Source organism: Nothobranchius furzeri, chromosome 15, assembly GCF_043380555.1.
Source record: "Nothobranchius furzeri strain GRZ-AD chromosome 15, NfurGRZ-RIMD1, whole genome shotgun sequence".
Classification (NCBI taxonomy): Eukaryota; Metazoa; Chordata; class Actinopteri; order Cyprinodontiformes; family Nothobranchiidae; genus Nothobranchius; species Nothobranchius furzeri.
In genome coordinates, this window is record NC_091755.1 from 39,385,497 (window position 1) to 39,412,107 (window position 26,611).

General features: G+C 42.1%; 1 protein-coding gene across 1 annotated transcript in view; it reads right to left on the reverse strand.

Moving 5' to 3' along the window:
• Window positions 1–434: 434 nt before the first annotated feature.
• syt6a (synaptotagmin VIa) overlaps window positions 435–26,611 on the reverse strand; it is a 125,194-nt gene continuing 99,017 nt past the window's right edge. Inside the window, exons 3-7 of the mRNA XM_054744571.2 lie at window positions 24,336–24,897; window positions 17,150–17,270; window positions 14,493–14,664; window positions 10,454–10,604; window positions 435–5,457 (exon numbers count right to left, since the gene is read on the reverse strand). Of these exons, the coding sequence (XP_054600546.1) occupies window positions 5,386–5,457; window positions 10,454–10,604; window positions 14,493–14,664; window positions 17,150–17,270; window positions 24,336–24,897 (1,078 nt within the window). The 3' untranslated portion in view covers window positions 435–5,385. The remainder of the gene's footprint in view (window positions 5,458–10,453; window positions 10,605–14,492; window positions 14,665–17,149; window positions 17,271–24,335; window positions 24,898–26,611) is intronic.

Consider the following 26,611-nt stretch of genomic DNA (forward strand, 5'->3'; position numbering starts at 1 on the left):
GTGAAAACGCTAGTTCATCTGCTGAAGACTGTCTCTGAGTCGTGCTCTCACACTGTGTGGAAGGCAGAATGTGGCCTGTGGTCACCTCTGAGAAGGTTCTGAGGCAGGTTGTTTCCTTTGATTTAAAGTTCCCACAGTGAACATGACATGGGAAGACACATCCATCCATCCATCCATCCATCCATCCATCCATCCATCCATCCATCCATCCATCCATCCATCCTCTACACCAGCTTGATTGTGTTCAAATAGAAACTAAGTAATGTGGACATAAAAATGCCATTGAATTCAATAGAATTATGTGACTATTGTTTACACACCTTGTCCCCCCCTCCCAATTTAATCTGACCAGTTTATGGAGATGAAATCTGGCTGTTAAGCCGCTGACTCTTGTCTTTATGGAGCGTCTCTGCCAGAAACCTGCAGCACAGAGCCCACTTTGCATACGTTTTTTAATCAATGAAAAGAAAACATGTCACAGACCACATCACGCTCCATGGGAGAAAACACAGCAAGCAAGTTTCTGATGTGCATTTTCAGACTTTTAGAAACGAAGGAATGACAGTTTGTGGTGAAAATACTGTTTGCTACATACGTGTACTACGCACTCTGTTTTCATAATGTCAATAATGATCACAAACCTAAAAGAATCATTTGTTTTAACCAACCTTTCTATTATTACAAATACAAAACGTTCAATAAAAAATGTACAATTCTGTGCTATTATCACAGCTGGAAGGAATACAAAGTCATATCAATGAACATTACAATATTAGGCGAAGCTAAAAGGTCAGAAACAGTCCATTGACTGAGGCAATTGGTCTAACAGGTTCATCTACTATGAAATCACACCACACTGTCAGAGAAGTATGACCATCATAAAATACAAGTAAAGGAGCAACAGAAACAACACAATTGTTCATCCACTAATTTCAAACTGTACACATATATTAGACAGAAGTCTAACAATGCCGTCAGTCCAAAGAACTCACAACCACGTGGAAATTAGAGAGAACTTCAGACCGAGTGTCGACTATGATAGATTACGTCACACACAAGCATCAATGCACTGACTCATTCTTGTTAAGAGCGCCAATTAGGCAAATGCCACTGCTGTGTAGATGCTGACCCGTCCACCCGTCTACTGCCTCTCATTGGTCATATCGGTCGTTCAGTGATACGATATCAACTTATCCATGATGGAAATGGCTAAAACAGACAGGGCGCATCTGCTGAAATCATCTGTTAGTGTCTCGATGTCTTGAACAAAAACTCTCAATGAGCAACATTTATCTGTGAAAACCCTTTCAGATGTGATAAATGATAGCTGTCTGGCAGTTCTTTGGCCTGGGATCACATTAAGCTGTTGCTTTCTGTTTAATGTTTTTGCCGGGTTCATAAAAACAGAGCACCGTGTTTTCCGGACTATAGCCGCTCATTTTTTCCACGCCTTGAATCATGCGGCTTATAATGAGGTGCGGCTTTAGTCAACCAGAAAGGATGGATGCTGGAAAGTCTAATGAAGGAAAGGTTAAAGGAGCGCTACGGAAAGCGCCCAGGAGGATTTTTTTCACAGTAAAACGGCGCTGCTTGTTTTCCCAACTTCACCCCGGGATGATGACAGCAACACGGACATCGCCACAGAAAAGGTATGTGACGAAGCTCTTCTGAGGCTGTTCAACTCCGACACTGAAGAAGAGGACTTCAGTGGTTTCCGTGCGCAGGAGGATGATGAATAAACTAATCAATAACTTCTCTGTTTTGTTTGATACTGATCAGTTTAGTTAAGTTCAGTTAAACTACATTTTCAATTCAGTAGATATCTGCGGCTTTTAGCCCGGTGCGGCTAATGTTGAGGTGCGCTCTATAGTCCGGAAATTACGGTAATCTCTATTTAAAACCAAAATCCAGGATACAACGCCACTAAAATGGGACGTCAATCTTTGATCAAGATATTCATTCAGGTACTTTGCATGACGCTGCTATGTAACCATTACAGCCGTAATGATAAGGTGCAAACACACGGTCACAGTCAACAGATGTGAACCAAGGCTATGTCATTTGTTTTGGAGAGAGGAAAAAGCAAATTAGCATTTTAGGCCTTGACGCCTGTTTCACGCCATGTGTGAAAGGAATGCAGTCCGGTTCCTTATGCCTTCCACTTTGATTAAAAAAAGAAAGAAAAAAAACACAGAGTGTAGACCGAGCATTCACACCGGCTGCAGCAGGGTACGGATCCGAAAGCGAAACTCAGGTAAGTTTCTGCATGGAATCTATGTTTTCTAGATGCTTCATGTGGATTGTCGTGAAGGTAAAGGAAGTACATGAGTCAGACAGGAAATGAGACATGGAATAGTGGGGTGCATCTGGGATATTTCAAAATAAAACCTGCATTTTCATTGCCAGCTTGACAGAGATATCAGTTTAAAATGAATGAATGATTTTTACATGTATATTTTTAAATGCATTGTGTCAGATGACTAGTGTGAATACCAGTCTGTTTGGAGGCTGTAGGGGATCCGTACCACCTCTATACTGCAATCAGAGTGAAACAGGCTTTATTGCCCTTATAGTTGAAATTGTTTTGATTTTATGAAGGATGGTTCTGCAAAGTATCCAGAAAGTCCATTTTGGAAGGTAAGCACTCTAAATTGAACACACTCTGTTACCAGCTGTTAAATCCAACATGTGTAGCTCATACATATGATGTTAATAGCAAATTCTAAATAAACACAATGCAAATATGTTTATACACTGTAAACAAAACACTAAGGGTCATGTTTTGACCCACTACAGTGATTTAAGATTTGTGCCTTTTGATGTAATAATGTACATTTTCTTTCACAACTAAATAAATAAATAAATAAATAAATAAATAAATAAATAAATAAATAAATAAATTTATAACCACAAGAGGAGTAAACACAATAAACATGAAACACAAGGCTAATCAAAAACAGTATGGCTGCTACTCTTTGACCTGAATAAAGAATTGTCCTCACTGGTATTTCTATCCGGCTTGGCTGGGACCAGTAATCAGGTTTTATTTGTACAGTTTAGATCTTTTGAATACTGCTCATTTACACTGAGCTCTTTATTTAATGAGATAATAAAATTCAAGAAATATGCATCTGTAAAAAGAGAAATATATAATTTCTTATTTTTTATCTTCACCAACAACAAGGCTAAACATTTCTTAGATGTCTACATAATATATCTTCTTGGCTTTTTTTAGTTCAGAAAAGCAACATTTTACATTTAATAAAACATCTGTACAGAAGGATATTTACATCCACTAAAACCAGAAATCAGAGAATTAACAAAGCAAAAACATACCCTTCCTATGTGTATTTTGGAAGAAGTTTCTGATTTGTGTTGGAAGAAATGGTAACACTGCTCTGAAAGACTCATCAGACAGTTAAAAGAAGACAATTGTAAAAGTGCTCTCAGGTCTTTGTATGCTTTTTATTTTTTATGTTTAATGAGTATTTCTATGTTTTTTGACTCCCTAATTACCTTTTTTAAAATTCAGTTGAATATTTAAAGTGATACTTTACTCATATTTGTATTACATTTTCAGTGGTCTCTAGTAGGAATGAATGCCTTGTGAGTTCTACTCTGGGGAAACAAAGCTCCGACGCACCTCTGTCAGAAAATGGAGGCTAAACCAACAACAGCCTTCCCCGTCATGAGTCAAGATGGGCGAGTCCATGAATGTTAAGTGACATAGATGTGTCAGGTTTTCTAATCCTAGAGTTTTGCCGTCTGTTTTCTATCAGAAGCTAATGCAGGAGATAGGTGTAGAAGACTATTTTCATGTTCAGCCTGCACGTTAAACTCATAGTGACGGATTATAATCAGAAATAATAATTAAAACATGTTTATTCAGTGCAGTGCCACTTTAAGCAATTGTTAACGTTTAGAATTATTACAGCATAAGCTATGTGATATATCAGTTTAAACACCCTGTTTGAAACCATAGTGTTGATCAGACAATTAATTATTTTAAATACATTTTTAAAATGTTATCTCTGGCCTGTTCCAAAACAAAAAATGTTATCTGATTTTGGCTCCCCTATGTTTGGCCTTGAGGACTGAAAAATTCAAAACTCCCTCAGAGACAGATAATCTGCCCTTTCTCCCTTACTCTTGACATGGGTCTGTGAGCTCCTTGATCAGTTTGTGACTTATCTGGGAGAAAGGTCACAGACCCAATAGGGACTCGGTGTTCTCGGCACACTTCGACTCTCACTCACACCCCTGAACATTTAGGGTTGGAGAATGTGCTGGATAGCTGCAAACTCTCTCAGTTGCAATAGTGATCTTAACCCCTCCCACCCACCTCTCATGGATTTATATCTGTTGTAATTGTCTGAATATGTGCTTTATTGAACTGAGGCATTGTTTTTTGTATATCAGACCTATCCCCTGTGGGGAGTAGGTCCAGAATGCCCCACCATCCTCTTGTCACCCTTTTTTATCTGCATATGGGAGCACCAGGATGGCTGCATACCCACAGCTCAGCCCGAGTCTGTCTGTGTGTTTTTAACGTGCTGTGTGTCAAATCTTAGACGGGTTGTGCTGAAACGGAAATTTCCTTGGACGGTGGCTCAATGACAATAAATTGATTCTGATAAATTCAAAAGTACAACCAAGCTGATTTTAATTTCTAGTTTCAGACCGATTTGACTTGCTATTGGTGGACGGTAACACAAAAATGCAAAATAAACTGAGAGATCCACTGAGTTTCAAATATCTGGCTTTGCTCTTGACTCCCCCTCTCGTCGGCTCCCCTTTGTGAAACATCTGCTGCTTTCAGGAAATGATATCCGACTGTGTTATTTCCATCAAAGAGTCTGCAGCTCTAAGCTGCTCTTGATCCAAGTCCTTTGAGACCAACAAGTCACCGACGATCAGTTTGCCCTGGTTTGGACAATCCAGCAACAGATGTCTGCAGACTGAATCTCCAGCCAGCCTCCTACAGGACAAAGCCACTTTCAGACCGTCAAAACAGCCACGTTTCAAATTGTCTACTTTAAGTTTGAATCCAGAAAATACAGAGCTTCACACAGCTGGCTGATGGAAAGTCCTGGATCAGTTCTTGGGAGTGCTTTGGGACTAGGCTTGAGGAAGGAAGGCAGACAAGGAGAGAGAGAGAGAGAGAGAGAGAGAGAGAGAGAGAGAGAGAGAGAGAGAGAGAGAGAGAGAGAGAGAGAGAGAGAGAGAGAGAGAGAGAGAGAGAGAGAGAGAGAGAGAGAGAGAGAGAGAGAGAGAGAGAGAGAGAGAGAGAAAGAGTTGTGTTTCTCCTTATCCACAAAGACAGGAAGTGGATCATCAGGAGGGAGGAAGTCCCCTTCTGGGCTGCTGGATCACAGGTGGATCCTCTCAGGGACTAGCAGGGGGCCTGGGTGAGGGGCACGAGCCCTGGCTGTCAAAGCTGGCTGTTCTCGCCTTCCACTGTGGGGCACACAAGCACAAAGCAGTGATTCATTCAACAGGTGCTGTCTTGGTCACTTCCATTGCCGGGCAAAAATCAGCAAGAAAAGCACCTTGGGAAGAGACGAAGCACTCACTGAACCAGCAAAGATTAATAAAACTGACAAAATATCTGCCAGGAATCTCTTCAAAAACATGAAACTGCATCACCTTCTGAGATGTTTTATTACTTTAAAGTAGCAGCCCGATCCCCGGATGAACTCTCTCATTTTTTTATCTTTTTATTTTGGAAATGAGACAAGTTCCAAGTAAGTGAACATGTTGACAATATAAAAATAAATATATTATAAAAGTCTGAAATTACTATAGTTGCCAAAAATGATAACAAATTGAATTTTAGGCATGTTGATGGTCACCAGTTTCTACATGCTCCTGTTCCTGCTCCACTTCCCTGCAGAGAGGAGCAGCCTCTCCTCCCTCCTGCCTTTCCAGCTTCGCTCAATCCCTAATCAGCTCCCGAGTTTTAAAAAGGGCGTGGCCAGAAGAACCAGGGTGCAGAAAGAGTGGAGAATACCTTGAGGCCCTGTCCACACGTAGCCGGGGATCTGCCAAAACGTAGATATTTTTCTACGTTTTGGCCTGTCATCCACACGAAAACGGAGTTTTTTCACACGAAAACAGATCTTTTTAAAAACTCCGGCCAAAGTGGAGATCTGCGTTTTCTCCGTTTTGGGTGTCTGCGTGTGGACGGACAAAACCGGAGTTTTAAGGTCCGCAACGTCACTTTCCGCGACAAAAAACTGCTGACATCACGTGTGCAACCTGTGTTTACACTAGCCGACAGCATGGATGCCCTCAGAGCTGCGCTCGCTTTATCAATCGTCCAAGCGCTTTCTGCTTGTTTGTTTTTGCAAGCGGAATTACTGCTCCTTGCGGAAGACCACAGACGAAGGATGAGTTTAAGAATGGGGAAAGTACTGCCGCCTACAGGTCTGGCATGTCCTTAACAACGTATTTATCCGGGTACGTGTGGACAGAGTTTCTTTTTAAAATGCGGTGGTGTGGATGCAAGTTTCTGGAGGGGCGGATATTCGTTTTTAAAAAACCCGGCTACCTGTGGACTAGGCCTGAGAGTGCTTGAATATTGGACGAGAGAGGCGACGGGAAGACATCTGTATAAAATTAGAGACAGGGTAGGTAAAATGGAAGCCATTCCGATGTGTAATAGGAATCAAGTGATAATTTCGAGACCGAGATTGGGGCGTATGGGTTTAAACGGTACTTTCTTTATGATGGGTAAACATAGTACAGGAATGTGTGGTTGTGCGAAGGATAGAGAAACGGTCGAACATGTATTGCGTCACTGTGACAAGTATACACAGAACAGGAAAATATTATCTAGACGATTAAAGTTGAAAGACACAGAAAAGTTGAATTTAAGGAATTTATTAATCGGATGATTGGGTGTTTATAAATTACTGATCGAATTTTTACGGTCTAGTAAATTGATAACTGGAATGTAATTAGACCAGTTTCTCCCGATTGTGACTCACACCCACACCGAAGGTGGCAGAAATGCACCTAGGAGTTGGTTGCCACCCGCCAATAAACCGGAGGAAGAAGAAGAAGAGAGTGCTTGAAACCCAGACACACCGAGTTGATCCGAGTGTGGTTTGATTGAGCTTGGATTTGGTTAAGAGTTCGGTGGAACTGTTGGGGGATTGTCCTCGGTAGAGGGAGGAAATGGGTCAAATTAAACCTGCTTCTTGTGTTTGCTCAGTGGAACTTTTTAGAGGCTAAGTTAACCTGCTGGTTGTGTTAGCTCATTGGAGCTTAAGTTTTGCGTTTTGGGTCGTATGCTCAAAGGAGCTTTGATTTAGTAATTATTACCGTTTTTGTTACCATTACCTTAACAGCCCTGTGCTCGCTCTTCATTTGGTTTGGACTTATTTGGTTTACTTTCCATTTTAGCCAAAAGGGAAGTAGTAGAGTTTGAGAGTCTACTCTGACTAACTGGTTTATCATTTGAGTTAATTTATTAACTCCAGCTGAGCTCCAGCTTTTGTGTTTTCTCAAGTCCTTGCCTTTTCCCTCTTTAGGAGGTCGCCTTTAGTTCTGGTATTTATTGACCTAGTGTCATTTCATGTGTTTGGTCATTTATTTGTAATAAAAATGTTTGTTTTTTTAAAATCCTGACCCCACGCCTTTTATGTTCCGACGTCCTTCACCACTACCATCACCAGTCGTAGCACATGTTCAGAAGGGAAATGAGAATGTATAAGCTGTCATGTTCTGTTTCTCTTCAGTCCAGGGGCATACTATTCCAGGCCTGGAGGGCTGGCATCCAGCAGGTTTTAGTTTTAACCCTGTTTCAACACCTGATTTCAGTCAGTAGGTAAATGCCAGGTTTCTGCAGAGCCTGACGTGCTGCTGCACAGGTGATTCAACCACTGGATCAAGTGTGTTGGAGGAGAGAAACCACTGAAACATGCTGGGTACCAGCCCTCCGGGACTGTCCTGCTTTAGTCCCTGTTTTGGTTTTTCTCTCAATTCCTGTGGTAGCCATGCACTCCTGTGTCTAATCAGTGTTCAGCACACCTGTTCCTCGCCCCTTCACCTCACTCTCATTGTCATCGACCGGGGGTCGGCAACCCGCAGCTCTGGAGCCGCATGCGGCTCTTCCATCCATCTGATGTGGCTCTCTGTGCTTGTAAAATAATGAATGGATATTTAAATAAAATGCTTTATATTTTACTTAATTAATTTTACATCTGTATGCCAATTCTATATGTAAAGATTGTCTGGTAAACCTGAACAGTTCCAACCTGGTCTTACTGTGAGACCGGGTTGATGCATCACGCTTGTGCGTAATCATCGGCGCTTTCTGAGCTGAAGAAGATGTGAGATTCTGGGATTCTCCTCAGATGGCTCCTGGATGTGTCGCCACATTGGAGACAGGAACAAGCGCTATTCAGCCAAAGTTTCATAATCAGGGAACATTTTCTAAGTGACAAGTCTCGCTTCAGTCGGAGGAATCTTCCTGCATGCGCTCTGGTTCTGCGGCGCGCTCCAAGCCACTCTCCACATCATCAGCCCACTGTGGACCGTACGTACATGCTGACAGCGAGCTGCGCTGAGCAGTGTCCAGCTCAGATGTTCAGATGGGAATCTTTTCTTGAGTGATTTAGCTACATCTGCGATGTGCGTAGAATAAAATGTCAGTTTGTCTGCATGCGTCGGGGTAATTCTTTCTATTCTTTCTCTGTCAAAATAAACGGTCAAATACGGGAACTGTCCGGTCAACACAAGCCCTGCTTTTAACTGTTCTGTTTTCTTGTGAAAATTGTTGCAAATAGATAAAATTAAACTTGATTAACACCAGAGCCAGGCGCACTGCGCCGTTATCTCCGTCGCTGTAAATGAGGGAAAAACAAAATGATCGGATCCTTTTCCGACCTTCCCCACCTACAAAGTTTAATTACAACAATCAAACGTGACAGAGCCTGGATTTGTATTCTGAACAGTCTAAACATGTTTTAAAAAGAAACGTATGACAAAAGTGGCACCTGCTCAGTAAAACCACCAACAGGGTGAAAAATATCAAAATATTGTAGACAGACGGGCTACAACTTCTGGATCCATTTTATATAAATCGTTTTATTGATTATCGTCTTATGAAAGATAACTTTGACGTACACGAGCGACCGGTACCGGCTGCTGTCACCTGTTGTGACTGGTTAAAGCAGCTCTCTGCTGTCTGAGGGTAGGCCCCGCCCACACCGCCATGGCTCCTGTGGCTCCCAGTGTTTTCTGTACTGTGGGAAATGGGTGATAATGGCTCTGTGATGGGAACAGGTTGCCGACCCCTGTCATAGACGTTTGTTTGCCATGCCTTTAGCGAGATCTTCTGTTCTCCTCTCCCATTGTCGTGTTCTGTGTTCTACTAACCTTATATTAAATACTTATTGAGTTTTGCTTACTGTGGTAGGTGATGGCTTGGAAAAAACCCAGAATTGACTAGTGGATGTCAACACATTATGACATTTGTGGATGCAGAAATCGACATAAAAAAGGAAATTATTTGTCCTAACCAGCTAAGATAAAAACTCTTTAAACTTCAGCCAACAGCTCACACTACTGGAGCTAGAAGGTGCTGCTTACATTTATGTTAGCATCACTAATGTCAGTTTGGATAAGTGTGACAGCAGTGTCTGTCACCTCAGGGACATGGTCTAATGGTAGTGTTTTCTGTGTTCTGTCCAGGATGACTGGTTGATGTGCACACAATCAGTCATCTGTTTACGAATGTATGTGTTAATTTTGTACTTTTATTTGAGTTACCAGTGACTTGGAGTTTCCCATGGAGTCTCACACCTGCAGCTCATCTCCTCAGGAATCCTAATCGGCACTCCTGGGATCTACCAACTCCCAAGGGAGGGGGGATTCATGTTTATGCTTGTGTTTAATTTAATGTAGATATTTTCTGTTATGGATAGGAAGTTTGTAATTATGATTTAGTTATTTGAGTTACCTGAATTGATTAGAGTGGTTAGTTTGTGTGTGTGTGAGGATGTGTGTGTTAATTGTATGTTAATTGTTCCCCTCTTGTATGTAGAGTGGTCTGATCAGCCACTATTTAAGTTGAACCTGGTGTGTCTGAAATGTCTTTTGTTTTCTGGATAGAGTGTCTTGTGCTGTGATTAGGTTAAAGTTCCTGTTAACTTTGAAGCCGCTCCAAAAGAAAATGTAGTTGTGAGTCTCATGAGCAGTGCTTCTCTGGCTGGTTTGTGCAAGTCCCTGACAATAAGCAACCTATTGCTGCAATAACAGATATGTAGAGCCCAAATAAGGCAAGCCAACTTATCATTAAATCTCCAGAGCAGATATCTATAATCTTACACTCAATCGGAATTACAAATGTCATTTATCTACATTAAATTTTATTATAGACACCTAAACAAAAAATGTCAGAGACCAAAACAAACAAACCCGCCTCTGCCTTTTACTCAAAACGTACTTCTTTCTCAGATTTCTTGGGCTCCAGCAGGGGGTGCCAGTGTGCGATTGGCTTTCGTGGATAAGCCAGCATTTCATTCCAGTGGTCCCTGCCAAGACCTTCAGCATGGGATCCAAGCCTCATCACACCGATGATCTCATTATGACCCACCCTGTGGAAACAGAAGAATACACACACACGCGCACACACACACACGCACACGCGCACACACACACACACACACACACACACACGCACACACACACAGATTCTGATTCAACACCTCACTCATCTTTTTGCAATCTAAGGAGACACAAGTCTGAGTGTGGTCGTCCTGCTGATTCTTGTGGTGAACATGCAGCTCCTTCCCTCTGTGACACGTGAACTAACATCTCTGGACATCAGAGCTGATCTTTACTCTGCTAACGGAGAGGAGAAGAGTGACTGAAGGCAGGTTTTAATCTTCACTGAGACCCTAAAGTGTGCATACAACTTGATTGCTTTGTAAAGAAAACACATTTTTTACCCCTCTTTTATGGAACAGAACAAGAAGGGAAGAAAGAACAGAGTCTGACCTTTAACATGAACGCCCTCATTCTGGCAGCTGTCTGCACTGGAACCGTGTTTTCACTTTCAGTCAACAAATTCACTTACGGTAAACAAAGAGCACAATATTATACTGCTTTTACTTTCAATAACCTCAGCGCTGATGCAATGTTTTTGCAAAAAAAAAAAAAACATCTAAAGAAACCCAAATGCATTTATTTGGACCAAATTCATCAAGTGGCTATTAATATGATTATTTCTCTCTATGACCTTCTACTTACCTTTACTTACACAGCAGTACATTTGTTCCTATTGCATACAGTTTATACTTTATTTGTGAATTAATTTTTTTGTCTGTTGTCTACTGTTGCATTTCAATTATGTGCAAACAAAAAGCCCCAAAATACAAGTTTATTTATTTATTTTTTCTAAATGAATGAAGTAAATGAGTATCCATGCTTTCGTTCTTTTTTAAACACAGAAACAGTTTTGTTTACCTGTTTGTAGCTACAGTTTCGCCGACGGCTGCCGGCTTCTTCAGGCTGACGCTGATGGTGGCGCGTCACTTCCTTCTCCGTTTATCTGCGGGCAGCAGAGGACGTTGTCGCCCTCTACTGCCCGCTCTCCCCTCTCCGACGATGCAGTCCCATGCGTGGTCAAGCGTGTAAACTCCGTCGTCCCTGTTCATGGTCCCACATCCACGTCTCCTTATCTCGATTGCTTCCTTGATCCATCTTTTGTATTTTTGTTGTTCGGTGGTTATGATCCGTGTGTTGTCCCAGTCCATTATATGGTTTTCTCTTAAGCAATGATCTGTTACGGCTGACTTTTTTATTGTACTTTCTGCTTCTTCTTTTGCTGCTCTTGTGTGTTTACGATTTGCCTCTTTCTCGCACTCCTTTCTGTGTTCTATTGTCCGTGTGTTGAGTTGGCGTCCGGTTTCTCCTATGTATGTTTTATTGCATATTTTGCATGGGATTTCGTAGATAAGCCAGCATTTCATTCCAGTGGTCCCTGCCAAGACCTTCAGAAAGTACAATAAAAAAGTCAGCCGTAACAGATCATTGCTTAAGAGAAAACCATATAATGGACTGGGACAACACACGGATCATAACCACCGAACAACAAAAATACAAAAGATGGATCAAGGAAGCAATCGAGATAAGGAGACGTGGATGTGGGACCATGAACAGGGACAACGGAGTTTACACGCTGGACCACGCATGGGACTGCATCGTCGGAGAGGGGAGAGCGGGCAGTAGAGGGCGACAACGTCCTCTGCTGCCCGCAGATAAACGGAGAAGGAAGTGACGCGCCACCATCAGCGTCAGCCTGAAGAAGCCGGCAGCCGTCGGCGAAACTGTAGCTACAAACAGGTAAACAAAACTGTTTCTGTGTTTAAAAAAGAACGAAAGCATGGATTTAGAAAGACACAGCAAGAACACACCTAAGAAGTAAATGAGTAGTTTCTCATTTATAGTGGGATGAGAAAGTTTGGCTCTTGTTAATCTTCATGATTTCCCTGTTTAAATTGTTGGTCGTTACAATAAAACATTTCAGTTAAATTCCTGTAGGAGAAACACTCGGTGATATTTGAGAAGTAAAACTAACTAAGCATTAAGGAGGGCACGCTTATCATTTTATTGACTCCAAAACCTTTTGAACTAATTATTGAAACTCTAAATTGGTTTTGCAACAACTCTATACACTGGACAGCGCTGCTGCCCAGAAACTGCACAGTTTTGTGGTTCAGGTAGGAACGCTAGTGGGAGCTCTCTACCTGCTTCATGGCAATGACGGTGTACGGCTACGGTTGCTAATATAAAGGCTAGCAGTTAGCTTTTTCAGTTTGCTGTCAATAAGAATTGGAAAAAGAAAATACATTTTTCTATTTAGTTTACATCATGGCGGAGCCTGGAAGTAAAAGGAAGAGAGTGTCTTTGGATGTAAAACAAGGAGCTAAAACCAGACCTAAAACCGGTCTACACTAGTTTGAGGGACCTAAAGGAGGTTATTAAATCATGTACTTTTGGTGACCTGGTTAAAATAATGATTTTTGTCAAACAGTGTTAATTTCTTTACTTTGTAGCTTATTTTAGCATCAGCTGGCTCGTGTCAGCATTGGTTTGTTGTTAGCGCTAGCTACAGCAGGCTGTGGAAGCATTTAAGCGTTAAAGGATGTACCTAAGCAGATCCAGAGTTGGCAATATTTCTTGTAGACAAGTACTGTAAGTCTTAAAAGTAAATATAATTGAACAAACAGGTTAACATGAGAATAATAATTGTGAAAATGTGTTTTATCTCTGTTGGCCGACTAGCGATGTGCATTCACGCATGAGAGGCACTGCTTTCTGACATAAATTCAGAGGTGTTGAGAGCGACTAAAGCGGCCCTCTAGATGGCGCTGTTGGATTAAAAAATATCCAGATTGTAGCTTTGTACAATGTACCATGTTGTTCCGTGTTCAGCACCTTGGGCTTCCCGACAGGCGCTTTATGAATAAAGGCGCTTTATAAATAAAGCTTTGATTGATTGATTACATCTGCGTGGTGGCACAGTTGATAGCACTTTGCAGCGAGAAGGTCGAACGTTCGAATTCCAGCCTTGGCTGTGTGGAGTTAGCGTCAGGAGAGAAATATAAATTTAATAACCACATTGATGGTGGACAAGCAAAATTATGGTAAAAATGGTAAATGGCCTGTAATTGATATAGCGCCTTCTAGAGTGCTGGGACCCCCCAAGGCACTTTATAACACAATCAGTCATCCACACATTCACACACTGGTGGGGATGAGCTACGATGTAGCCACAGCTGCCCTAGGGTGCACTGACAGAGGCGAGGCTGCCGAGCACTGGCGCCGGCGGTCCCTCCGACCACCACCAGCAGGCAAGGGGGGCTAAGCATCTTGCCCAAGAACACAACGAAAGCAACAAACTGAGCTCGAACCTGCAACCTTCCGATTACGGGGCAAGCACTTAACTCCTGTGCCACCGTCGCCCCAAAGTTAAAGTCCCATCAGTTGTCACACACACTGATGTTTGTGCGAAATTTGTTCTCCGCATTTGACCCATCCCCTGGGGCAGCGGTGAGCTGCAGACACAGCCGCTCTCGGGAACTATTTGGTGGTTTAACCCCCAATCCAACCTCTTAATGCTGAGTATCAAGCAGCGAGGCATTGGGTCCCATTTTTTCAAAGTCTTTGGTATGACCCGACCAGGAATCGAACCCTGACCTCCCAGTCTCAGGGCGGACACTCTACCACTAGGACTAGGTTGTTGGATTTTGGTCATTCTGCACAACCCGATCTAACCTTATGTGGATAGCTACTGGAATGCCCCCGGTCAAAGAAATGGGAAAATGGATCAATGAGCTGACAGTAAAACAGGAATTATTCATACCTTTACAAAAATCAGACCTCAAAATGGCTGAAACATCTCATGAAGTACCTGGAGGCATATACTAACATTTTATTCAAGAAACTTGAAAACGTGTTAACTTAATACATATACATACAAATCATAATCCATGACAGAGATGTGCAGGCTGACATGGTCCATGCTGTCTGGAGGGATGTCGAAGATGATGGCCTCGTTGTAGGTGGGATTCAGGGTGTTCTTCTTAATGCTGGTCTTCTTTTTTTTCAAACGTCTTCCATCACAAATCAGTGATACTTTGACGTAGGGATCTAATAGTGAGAGGACAAAATAAGACCAGAGAATATGGAACGTTACACGAAGTAAAAATGATTGTGTTTGAACAACCGCTCCAAGAGAAACTGGCAGAGCAGCAACAAAACCATTATTACAAAAAAAAGGCAATTCCAGTGTTTGCCTTGAGCAAAGAGTCACGTATTCCCCGTTTTATGACCCAGTGTGTGTGTTTCTATTTAAGCGTCCCTTGAGAACCTGGCATCAGTAGCATGCATCAAAGTGAACAAAGAGAGCAGAGAGCTTCCTGAATTTTAGTCCTTTTTTTATCAGATAAATCACACATCAAATATAATCCATTCTCTCAAGTTTTAATAAGCTGCTCTAAATCTATAAACAGCCCAATATGCTTGAAGGCACAACACAATAGAATTGATTTTCTAATCTACACACTGAAATGCTGTCAGACAGCTAAAGCCGTGAAAAAACGAAGGGGAACTAAACTTGTGAGTCACACCAACAATGTGAAATACCATTAAATGTGAAAAGGGGGAAATAAACTGAAATACACCTGAACCCTGACACTTAACTCACAATGAATGTTTCATTTTACAAGTCATAAACCAATTTTAGTGAAAGTTTAATAGAAAAGTGGAATGGCAGACTATTAAAATCACATATCTTCCACAAGTAATTTAGACAAGATTTTAATAATACAAGAACAGGACAGAACAACCGCCCAAGCATGGACGTAATTTTGGGGGGGGATAGGGGGGACATGTCCCCCCCACTTTTTCCAAAGTCAAGTTTTGACCCCTGCACTTTTTACCATCCAAAAACAATATTACGCTATATTAAATTGACATTGGTTGAGCTCTAGGACCAAGCAGAAAACAACCGTTTGTGTTGAAGCCTGTTACCCATTAGAGCAGTGGTTCCCAAACTTATTTAGCCGCGCACCCCCTTCTATGTCCCGACCATGTCGACGCACCCCCGAGCCCCCACATCAGGGCATGGATATATATATATATATATATATATATATATATATATATATATATATATATATATCAGACGTCAAGCTAAACAGACAGGGTTAAAAAATATGATCAACCTTTTCCCCATCACTTTCATTTTTTAAATAGTAATTAATAAACATTCGATACCATTACAATTTCCTTTGATTTCATTTTAAAGAAATATTTAGAGTGCCCAGGTAGCACATCAAAAATGCAATTTAATGGTTTTCTTAAAGCAGAACGTTTAACCTGTGCGGCCAGAGCGCTCTCCTTCCTTCTGCTCTGCGTAAACCTGAACTGGTCACCTACTTGTGCGTAATCAAATGTCTATAGGGGAAAATATGGAAAGCTAACCATGAGGTTCACTTTTGCCTCAGACCGACTTATTGCTGTTTTATGGTGTGGCTGAATCTGCGATCAGCTGCCACGCGGACTGGAACAACAAATGCTGCAGGTTCGGAGTCACTGGCTGGAGCAGACCCGATAATATGTCATCCCAAAATAGAAGCTAATATCTTAATTTGACCTGGAATTAAAAATGTTGTTATAAAACCTCTTAAAAGTTTTTATCACAGAGGAGGCAGCGCTCATCTCTGCATTCAGTCTGACGGCACAGCGCCGGAGATCGTGTGTGTGTGTGTGTGTGTGCGCGCGCGCGGCACAGCTTCGTGAGCCGCTCCAGTGACCGCGTCTCGTTATTTGGCGCTATTTAAACCATTGTTGTAAAATTACTTCTGCCCAGCCCAGATGTGCTCACTTGTGTACCCGTGAGCCGTGGTTCCGCTGGAACACGTCTGACTGACAGACGCCCTCTGAACTTCAGATCTTCAGTGCGCTGTTAAAAGAATAATTTCTTGATTTATTTTGTTACATCCACAATGTTCTGTGTGTGAGGTTTACAACGTCAGAACACCTGCATGAGACAGGTGTTAATTACAATCTGCCAGAATGACTCGCCACCTTCAGATTTCTCCAACACTGTTAAAAATGATCAAATACGGAACATATCGGCGTGCGCAGGCCAGAGCGCTGAAGCTCGGCGCATTGTTATTATGAAGCTAGGGAACATGTGGAGGACACACACACACGCGCAAAAATATACTTGTTTTCAATTGCATTTATTGGGCCCACTTACTTTTTCTTAGGCCCACCCACAAATGAGTTTCTGGCTACGCTAATGGTGACATATGACAGACTTCTCTGAGCTCGGCAGCCATTACACTTTTCACCTCGCGCATCCCCTAGCGGCAGCTCGCGCACCCCCTAGCGGCAGTTCGCGCACCCCCAGGGGTGCGCGCACCACACTTTGGGAATCCCTGCATTAGAGCATACTATAAAGATACCCCCCCCCCCCTCCACGTGTCCCCCCCACTTCTAAAGTGAAAATTACGTCCATGTGCCCAAGCAAATAGAAGCCAGCCCCAAGGAGGGTCTTCGTTTCACTTTGTTCATTTCATCTCACATCCCTCCCACCAGGCCATTCACAAGACCAAACCCAACCCACCTGAGTACCCAGTGATGTCCATGGCCTTGAGGTTCCTGCACTTGATGACTGTGAGTGTGAGTCTGCCTGCGGTGGGAAGGTAGCAGAGTGAGAACATGATCTCCCCAAGGTCGACACTTTCCTGATGGAGCACAAGCAAAGGAAAAAAAAGAACATGCTGTCATATTCTGAATCTGTGATCCACCGAGTCTCTTCCTGCAGGTCTAACTCTGAGATCAATGACTGTATTTCATTTTTCATCAGCTCATTTTAACCACCGAGTTGTTCGGTGAAGTGAGGAAAAGTGTCTCCCTCTACACCTCCAGTGTTGTAAACCGAACGAGTAAAAACAAAACATCATGCTGGTGATTTTTATTGCTTTGTCCACCTAAGTTGTCTGTAAAAGGAGGCATGTCACAGAATGACTGAATTTGCATCTTTCATTGGCATCCACATTCTGCCTAATTAGTGTTTAAGGAGCAAACGAGGAATTGATAAACAAATAAAGTGATTGTTGAACATTTTGTGATGATTAACTCCTGGTCAAACTCAGTTATTGTTGAATAATTGCTTCATGATCAGGTGAATTTGAAAAATAAGTAGAGTCATCAGTGTCAGAAATATGGAAGTGCTGGGGTTGTAGCGCCCCTGTGGTGGCAAAGGATGTTGCAACTTAAGTCAATGGTAACGCTACTAAAGTAAGAGTAAAGACTGAAAGAAAGTGTTTTAATAAGCAGAGATCCTAAAGGGGCCCACATTGTTAGACAAGGGTGCACAAAACTGATGTGCAGGTGTGATATATATATATATATATTTATGACCTGTATTGGGTGGAAGACGCAGGCGGATTCCCACTGGATTTAATCAGACTCACCTCAATGCATGGCTCTGGCTCCTGAACCAGTTTTCTTGAGAGGGGCTGGACACTCTACCACTCTTGGGTTGTTCCCACTGAGAGTCGCTGAGCAGGGGTAAGCATACTAGTTGCTCCCCATCTTGGACGCTGTACGTTGGGATTTACCCCGGTGAAAGTAAGGGTAGCCTCCCTCCGTCTATGTGTGGGGGCGGGTCCCGACTGTGGTCTGTGCTTATGCACCAAACTGCAGTTAAGACTACCCACCCTTTTTGGAGTCCTTGGAGGAGTTGCTGAAGAGCACTCCTTCTAGTGACCCCCTCATTCTGCTGGGGGACTTTAACGCTCATGTGGGCAACAACAGTGAGACCTGGAGAGGTGTGGTGGGGAGGAACACCCTCTCTGATCTGAATTAGAGTGGTGTTTTGTTATTGGACTTCTGTACCAGTCATAGAATGTTCTTAATGAACTCCATGTTCAGACATAAAGGTGTCCATGTACTCCTGCTACCAGGATATTTTAGGCCGAAGCCTAATGATCGACTTTGTTGTCATTTCGTCTGATCTGCGGCTGCATGTCTTGGAGACTTGGGTGAAGAAAGGGACGGAGTTGTCAACTGACCACTACCTGGGGGTGAGTTGGCTCCGATGGTGGGAGAGGATGGTGGTCAGAACTGGCAAGCTCAAACGTATTGTGAGGGTCTGCTGGGAACATCTGGCAGAGTCTCCTGTCAGAAGGAGCTTCAGTTCCCACCTTTGACAGAACTTCCAAAATGTTCCTGGGGAGGCAGGGGACACTGAGTAAGAGTGGGCCCTGTTCCGTGCTTCTATTGTTGAGAAGAAGAAGAAGAAGAAGAAGAAGAAGAAGAAGAAGAAGAAGAAGAAGAAGAAGAAGAAGAAGAAGAAGAAGAAGAAGAAGAAGAAGAAGAAGAAGAAGAAGAAGAAGAAGAAGAAGAAGAAGAAGAAGAAGAAGAAGAAGAAGAAGAAGAAGAAGAAGAAGAAGAAGAAGAAGAAGAAGAAAAGATCATTTCTATAGCGCCTCTCAAGATAAAAATCACGAGGCGCTTCACAAAAACAAAAAATGTAAAAATATAAAAAATAATTTAGAAAATGTTTAAAAATATATTTAAAATGAGCAAAAAATAGACAATTGTGATTAAAAATGTTAAGAAAGAGAGAGAGTGAATAAGAAAGAGGGAAATCAGTGGATCCTGAGGAAGGTGGAATAGGTGGGGAGAGCAGAATAAAGAGAGAGAGGTGAAGAAGGTCATACAAAAGCCAGCTTGAACAAGTGAGTCTTCAGCTGCTTTTTAAAGGAGCGCTTGACGGGAGCTGCAGTCGCAGGGTTGTCGCGTGGACATCGGGGCAGTTTCACTGGAATGGCAGACCAGGGTGGTGGTGCCCCTATTTAAAACAGGGACCACAGGATGTTTTCCACCTACAGGGGGATCACACTGCTGAGCCTCCCTAGTAAATGACTATTCAGGGGTTCTGGAGAGGAGGGTCCAGCGGATTGTAGAACCTCAATGTCTGTGTGTGTGTGTATATATATATATATATATATATATATATATATATATATATATATATATACATATATTTCTGTTCATATATATATAATATTCAGTGAGTCAGAGTCAGTGGGTGTAATGTGGATAAATTTGGAAGGGGTTGGCAACCAAATAAAATACATTTAGGAGGAAAAGCAGGTGTAGTAACAAGGGCAGCATTCCTGTAGCTTTGCACTCACTGAATTTTCTGTAAAACTGACAACGAGCAGTTAAAGCAAAATTTGAACTAGAAGCTAAAAAAGTGCCAAACTGTTAATGCAGCAGAGCAGTGGTTCTTAAAGCTGGGGCTCAGGACCCCACAGTGGGTCACCAAGTGTTTCACAGGGTGTCAAATAACATTCAAAACAACAGCTAAAGTTATGTTTTCAGCAAAATTGGTACAAAAACTCAACTCAATTACCATAAATGTAAATAGCTAAAAATGAGCTGAAGCTATTTTCTTAACGCCTTCAATTATTTAGCTTTTTAAGCATTTCTGTGTTGGTCTGAAGCTGAAACGATTGGGAACCGCTGCGGTAGAGCAACACTGAACCAAATGATTCCATCAAACAAGCTTCATCATACAGTGTTTTTATTCAACTGGAGCAGCTGTCGGTCAAACTAGTCTATTCAATTCATTTGAATTATTCACTCAGCGACAATTCACAATTAGTCATCTCAAAGTACTTTACAAAGCAAACATTCCAATTCAACCTACTTATGAGTGCAATGAGTTCAGTTGTCACACACCGGTGTGTGGTGAAGTTTGTCCCCCCCCCCCCCCATTTGACCCATCCCTGTGGGGAACGACTGTGCTTGGGAACTACTTGGTGGTGTAACCACCAAATCCAACCCCTTTAAAGCTGAGCGTTTAGTGCCAAATTTAAAGTTTTCCCTTGCGGTAAATTGCATGAAGTCACTCACTTCTTGTAACTTTACAACGTTCTCCATATTAAACAATCATGTAGCAACAATGGAGAGGAAAAGTCTCCAATAAGAAGAGGAAACCTCCAGCAGAACCTTGCTCAGAGCAGTCATCCTGTTTCAAAGAAAGTAAAGCTGTAATACCAGGAGGTATAAGAGGGATGTGATGTGCACTAACAACATCCATTAAAAATAAGTTTGATTTAGGCTGTGGGTTTTTAGTCCATCGTCAACTTTTTAAACTTCCCAACATATTAACAGTCACTACTTAGTAGGAAGTCCTGTGTGAATTCCCGCTGAGCTAATAGTCTCAAGTGGAATGAGTGTCCTGTTATCTGCTGCTCAGGGCCTCTTAGTCCCATCAACACTATTAAAGGTCTCACAGAGCCCTGGTCACCCTAAATGAGCTTGGTACGAGCTCCACAATTTGCAAATCCTGAGCTGCCCTTCTGAACACTGCAGCTTTAACATCTTACACACAGACACACACTCACAAGCATAGCTGCAGTAAGGACTTCCGCTGTTAAAGTGTGGGATTTAGTTTGAAGGGTGGGAATGCTCAGCCATAATGTGAGAGCACAGCAAAAATGTCGAGTGTTGTAAAAGCCGAACGCGACACTTTGATTGTCTGTGTTGAATTGCGGGCGGTTCTGGAGGCCGTTAGCAACATCTGCACAGCATTAATCATTTCTAGCTGTACCATGGATATATACTTTAAGGTGCTTACACACAGAAAAACAATCCCATCAATGTGGTGACCGGGGAGGGAGAAATCTCAGCAGACGGATTTTAACTCTGACAGCTCTGCCACGGGTCCCTCTGACCACCAGCAAGCAAGGATTTCTGTTCTCAAAATGTGAGGACCAGACTCCAACCCTACAGGACCGGAAGAATGAAGGAGGGAGAAAGGTTTAAAATTCATCAAAAGTGGCAGGTTGTTTCCTTTGATTTAAAGTTCCCATGAGGATTATCATACTGGGAAACATATCCATCCATCCTCCATCCATCCAACATGGATGAATGAAATGTTAGTGTCATTAGTGAAAAAGTAATCACAGTCTGGGTGAGTGAATGACATCGGAGTAACAGACTGATGAAGTCATTACTTATTCTCATTTTAAAATAGGACTTGGGGTTTGATTGGCTTCTCTGCATTCTGGTGTTTGGGATGTTCTCGGTTTTCTCCCAAAAAAAGAACCAATGCTCCTCCCTGATTTTGCTCCTCCCTGGCGGTACGGCGTTTCCTGTTTCCTGTTTTCAGTGTTGCACTACGTGTAGCTGTTTGGTGTTAGGGGCTCGCTAAAACTGATTTAATTTCTCTGTACTAGGATATCTCTGAGTTATTGTAGCACATAAGCACGCTAAAACACACATTTTCTGTTGTTCCATCTAGCTTTTAGGGAACCATTTGAGTTCGCACGCAGTTTATTTGGTGTTGAACAGTTTGCTCGTCCAGTTAGCTTAGCCTCAGCACGACTATGGCTCATTCTGTCTCTGCTTCTCCGTCTCCTATCTCTTGCTCTCTGTGTCAGATGTTTAGTTACTCCTCTGCCTCCTTTTGTGATAATGATACCTGTAATAAATGTAGCATTTTTGTAGCTTTGGAGGCGAGGGTGTCGGAATTGGAGGCCCGGCTCCGCGCTGTTGAAAAGCCCGTAAACAGCCGTAGCTACTTAGCTAGCGCGGGGCTAACTAGCTCAGAGCCGCCCCGTAGCGGTCCTCCAGCAGAACCCGAGCAGCCGGGACCTCAGGCCGGCTGGGTGACGGTACGCAGGAAGCATAGGACCCAGCCCGTGGGCCACCACCAACCCGTCCACGTTTCTAATAGATTTTCCCCGCTCAGTGACGCACCGACTGACAAGCCGACTCTGATCACTGGCAGCTCCATAGTCAGAAACGTGGCATTAGAGGCTCCAGCAACCATAGTTAAATGTTTACCTGGGGCCAGAGCGGGCGACATTAAATCTTATCTGAAACTGCTGGCTAAGGATAAGCGTAAATACAGTAAGATTGTTATTCACGCTGGCGGTAACGACACCCGGTTACGCCAATCGGAGGTTACTAAAATTAATGTTGCTTCGGTGTGTAAGTTTGCCAAAACAATGTCGGACTCCGTAATTTTCTCTGGCCCCCTGCCTGATCGGACCAGTGACGACATGTTTAGCCGCATGCTGTCCTTCAACCGCTGGTTGTCTAGGTGGTGTCCTGAAAACAACGTGGGCTGCATTGATAATTGGAAAACTTTTTGGGGAAAACCTGGTCTGATGCGAAGAGACGGCATCCATCCCTCTTTGGATGGTGCAGCTCTTCTTTCTAGGAACATGGCCAGTTTTATTAGTCCTCCATGACAACCCAGGGTCCAGACCAGGAAGCAGAGTCGTAGTTTAACCCACCCCTCTGCAGCTTCTGTACTGTTACCCACCCACTGCCCCATAGAGACAGTGTCCTGCCCACGGCCAAAACCACACAGATTAAATATCAGTCTTAATAAAGCAAATAATGGAAATCTCATAAATATTAGAACAAATTCAACTGAGTAGAAAACTAGAAAAATTAAATGTGGGTTGTTGAACATTAGATCCATTTTTTCTAAGACTTTGTAAGTTAATGACTTGATTTGTGATCATCAGATTTCTTTGCTCTCTTTCACAGAATCCTGGCTGCAGCAAGAGGACTATGTTAGCTTAAACGAGTCGACTCCTTCTAATTATTTAAATCATCATATTGCTCGAAGTACAGGGCGAGGAGGAGGAGTAGCAACCATTTTTCATTCGGCCTTATTAATCAGTCCCTTACAGATTAATAGCTACAGTTCGTTTGAACATCTTATTCTTAGTTTTCCTAATCCAGATTGCAAAACTGTAAAACCACTCTTGTTTGTAGTTTTATATCGTCCACCAGGCCCTTACTCTGAGTTTTTGGACCAGATCTCTGATTTTTTATCTGATTTGGTGCTAAATACTGATTAGGTCATTATAGTGGGGGATTTTAACATTCATGTGGACATTGAAAATGATAGCCTCAATGTAGCCTTTAGTAATATCCTAGACTCAATTGGTTTTACTCAAAGAATACATAGCTCCACCCACTCCTGCCATCATACATTGGACCTTGTTCTGACTTATGGCATTGAGTGTGAGGAAATAACGATCTTTCCACATAATCCAGTCCTCTCGGACCACTTTCTGATAACCTTTGAGTTTTTTATAACTGAGTTCTCGAGACATGAAAGTAAATTTCACTACAGTCGGTCTGTATCTGACAACGCAGTTGCATCTTTTAAATCAACTGTTCCATCTTTACTGTCCTCAGCATCTCAGAGGAACGTAGCAGAGGGTAATGTTTTCATTTCTAGCCCCTCACAAATTGATAATTTAGTTCATAATGTTACTTCTTCTTTATGTATGGCATTAGATGATGTTGCCCCTTTAAAAAAGAAGACAATTAAGCACAGGAAGTTGGCTCCCTGGTTTAATTCTCATTTAGGAACTGACACCAGTCAGTGATTTGATGCAATTTGCTGGGTTCCTTATATAGGAAATTTTTTTCTGATTGGCTTAATGAACTGACATGTATTGGAATGTTTACTATGTAAAGTGCCTTGAGATGACTCTTGTCGTAATTTGGCGCTAAACAGTTTAGATGGCCTTGTAGCGCTGGGTTTGCTGGTTGATTTGATGGGAATTATAACTATTTCTTCTGTAGTGTGAGGGTTGTTTTGGGCCTGTTAAGGAACTAACGTCACAGGGCCCCCCACCTGGGGGACCCTAGGGCTTAAGGCTTCATAGAATTTCAGATAATAGAACTAAGGTGTTATTTTTCAGCTAGTGATCAGAGAATGAATCTGTTAGGGGAAAAAGTAAAATCAGACTGATTCTTACACTGGTGGCATACTCGATGTCTCTCCAGATGTTTGTCTCTCGCGACAGGTCCGACGTCTCAAACAAATTCTCCAACACCACCTCTCCGATCATGTCATGCCGAGAAAACCTGTCAAAGTCAAAGACACTCATGTGGAGCTTCCTGACTGCCAGCTCTTCGTAAGGCACGGAAAACTGGAAGCTCTCAATGAACGTGGGGTTGAGCGTCTTCCGGTGGACTCGAGTCTGGAACTTCTTGCGATCGGGCAGCAGATAGATCTTCACATAAGGGTCAGAAGTACCACATAAGTCCTTGGCAGGCAGATCGACGGCCCTGATGATATTGACAAGCAGGGCTTCGTTCTCGTAGTCATACTTGAGTGAAAAGTTTATCCTGCCACAGTTTTTGCCGCTGCTGTTCTTGGAGGAATCCTCTGATTCTGGGGCCTTCAGCTGGTAGAGCTCTGGCTGGATGCGGCCGATGCTTGTTGGCTTTTCATCCTTGTCTGCTACATAATCATTTCCCAGATCTAAGCTGCCCACCTGCATCTGCCTGGGCAGGTGCCTTTTGAAAGAGTTGTGCCTGCAAAGACAAAAAAACAGTGTCAATTTTGTAATTAAGGAGTCCAGACTCACTTACGTTGAACAAAGACAACGGATTTTTTGTTTTATTATCGTCAATGAATGAATTATACAATGAATTAGATATAGTAATTAATAATGTAAAAATTGAGAGAGTACATGAAATAAAATTTCTTGGGGTGGTCATAGACAGCAGAATCTGTTGGAAGCCACACATCAAATATGTTAGGGGGAAGCTTGCACGGGGCATTGCTATATTGGGGAAAGCTAAGTATATATTTAATCAGAAAGCACTTTATATGTTGTACAATACGATGCTACTGCCATATTTGAGCTATTGTGTAGAGGTCTGGGGAAACACGTACAAAAGTCATTTACAAACAATAACGACAATGCAGAAAAAGGCTATCAGATTAATAACAAATGCAGGATATTTGGATCACACAAATGAACTTTTTATTAAAACATGGACAATGAAGTTCCAGGACTTGGTTAAATACAAAACAGCACAAATAATGTATAAAGTAAGAAATACATGAATGCCTGATAAAATACAGAAACTGTTCACAGAGAGAGAAGGAGGATATAACCTGAGAGGGACACTAAACTTAAAGATACATAAGTTTAGAACAACATTAAAACAGATGCGTATCACAATAATAGGGGTTCAATTATGGAATAATTTAGAAGAAGAAATCAAAGTAAGTACAAATATAAATGTGTTTAAAATGAATTATAAAAAACATATTCTGAACAAGTATATAGTGGAAAATAGATGATTTATGTGGGTCTCCTTTATTCTAAGGAAAAGTAAATTGTATCAATTGTAAAAAGATGTTTTCTTTTCTTTTTTTGTTTTTTTTTCCATATAGTTTGGTGGTTTTTGGTGACTTGTACCATTTTGTTTGTTTTAATGTAGGTTTTGTGTTAGATTTAGTAAACAAGTAAAAATTACTTGTATAAAGGGGTAGGGACATATAAGTTTCCACTTCAGCCTACTCCTTTTCAAACACAGAAGAAGGGATGATATGTACTTTTTCTGTTTGTGGTATTTTTTTTTTAATTATGTATGTTTTCTTGTTTGAAATAAACTAAACTAACTAAAGCGTCACTGGCTGGAGAAATATCCTAATATGAGGATTTCTTTAAGAAGCAATCCTCTACTTGTTAGCTGCGAATCAGTGGCAGGTTTTGCATTTGGTCCTTGAGCCGACATACCAACTTACCAACCGCTATGATGTGACAATTATCCAAGCAACAAACACTTTGCAGGACTCTTGTTCAGACCACATGGAGCTGGGTCTCACTAACTGTGCTGTGTGCCAATAAACACTGAGGAAATATGTTTTTTTACAGATTTTTTTTACATTTATTCATCGTTATACAATAGCAGGGTGTGTGTGGGGCACGTTGAGAGAAGGAGGGCAGGTACGAGAGCGGGTGAGTGAGAGGGAGTTGCATAACATAGAGTTCATACTTTGCTGTTCATTCATCTATTAGCATACTGTTGAGAGTGCGTACCGTTATGAATACAAAAGAAAAGCAGCTGAGACTACTTCACATCTTTCCTCTATACTGCAGCTGCAGCTGAGACCAAATCCATCTCAGTGTGGGAATAAAATAAAAAGAAATTAAAAGTATTAGTGAGGATGTGTTTAGCTAGCAAAACTTGGTGGTGATGGCTTTAATCTGACCAGAGGAGAACTTCTGATATC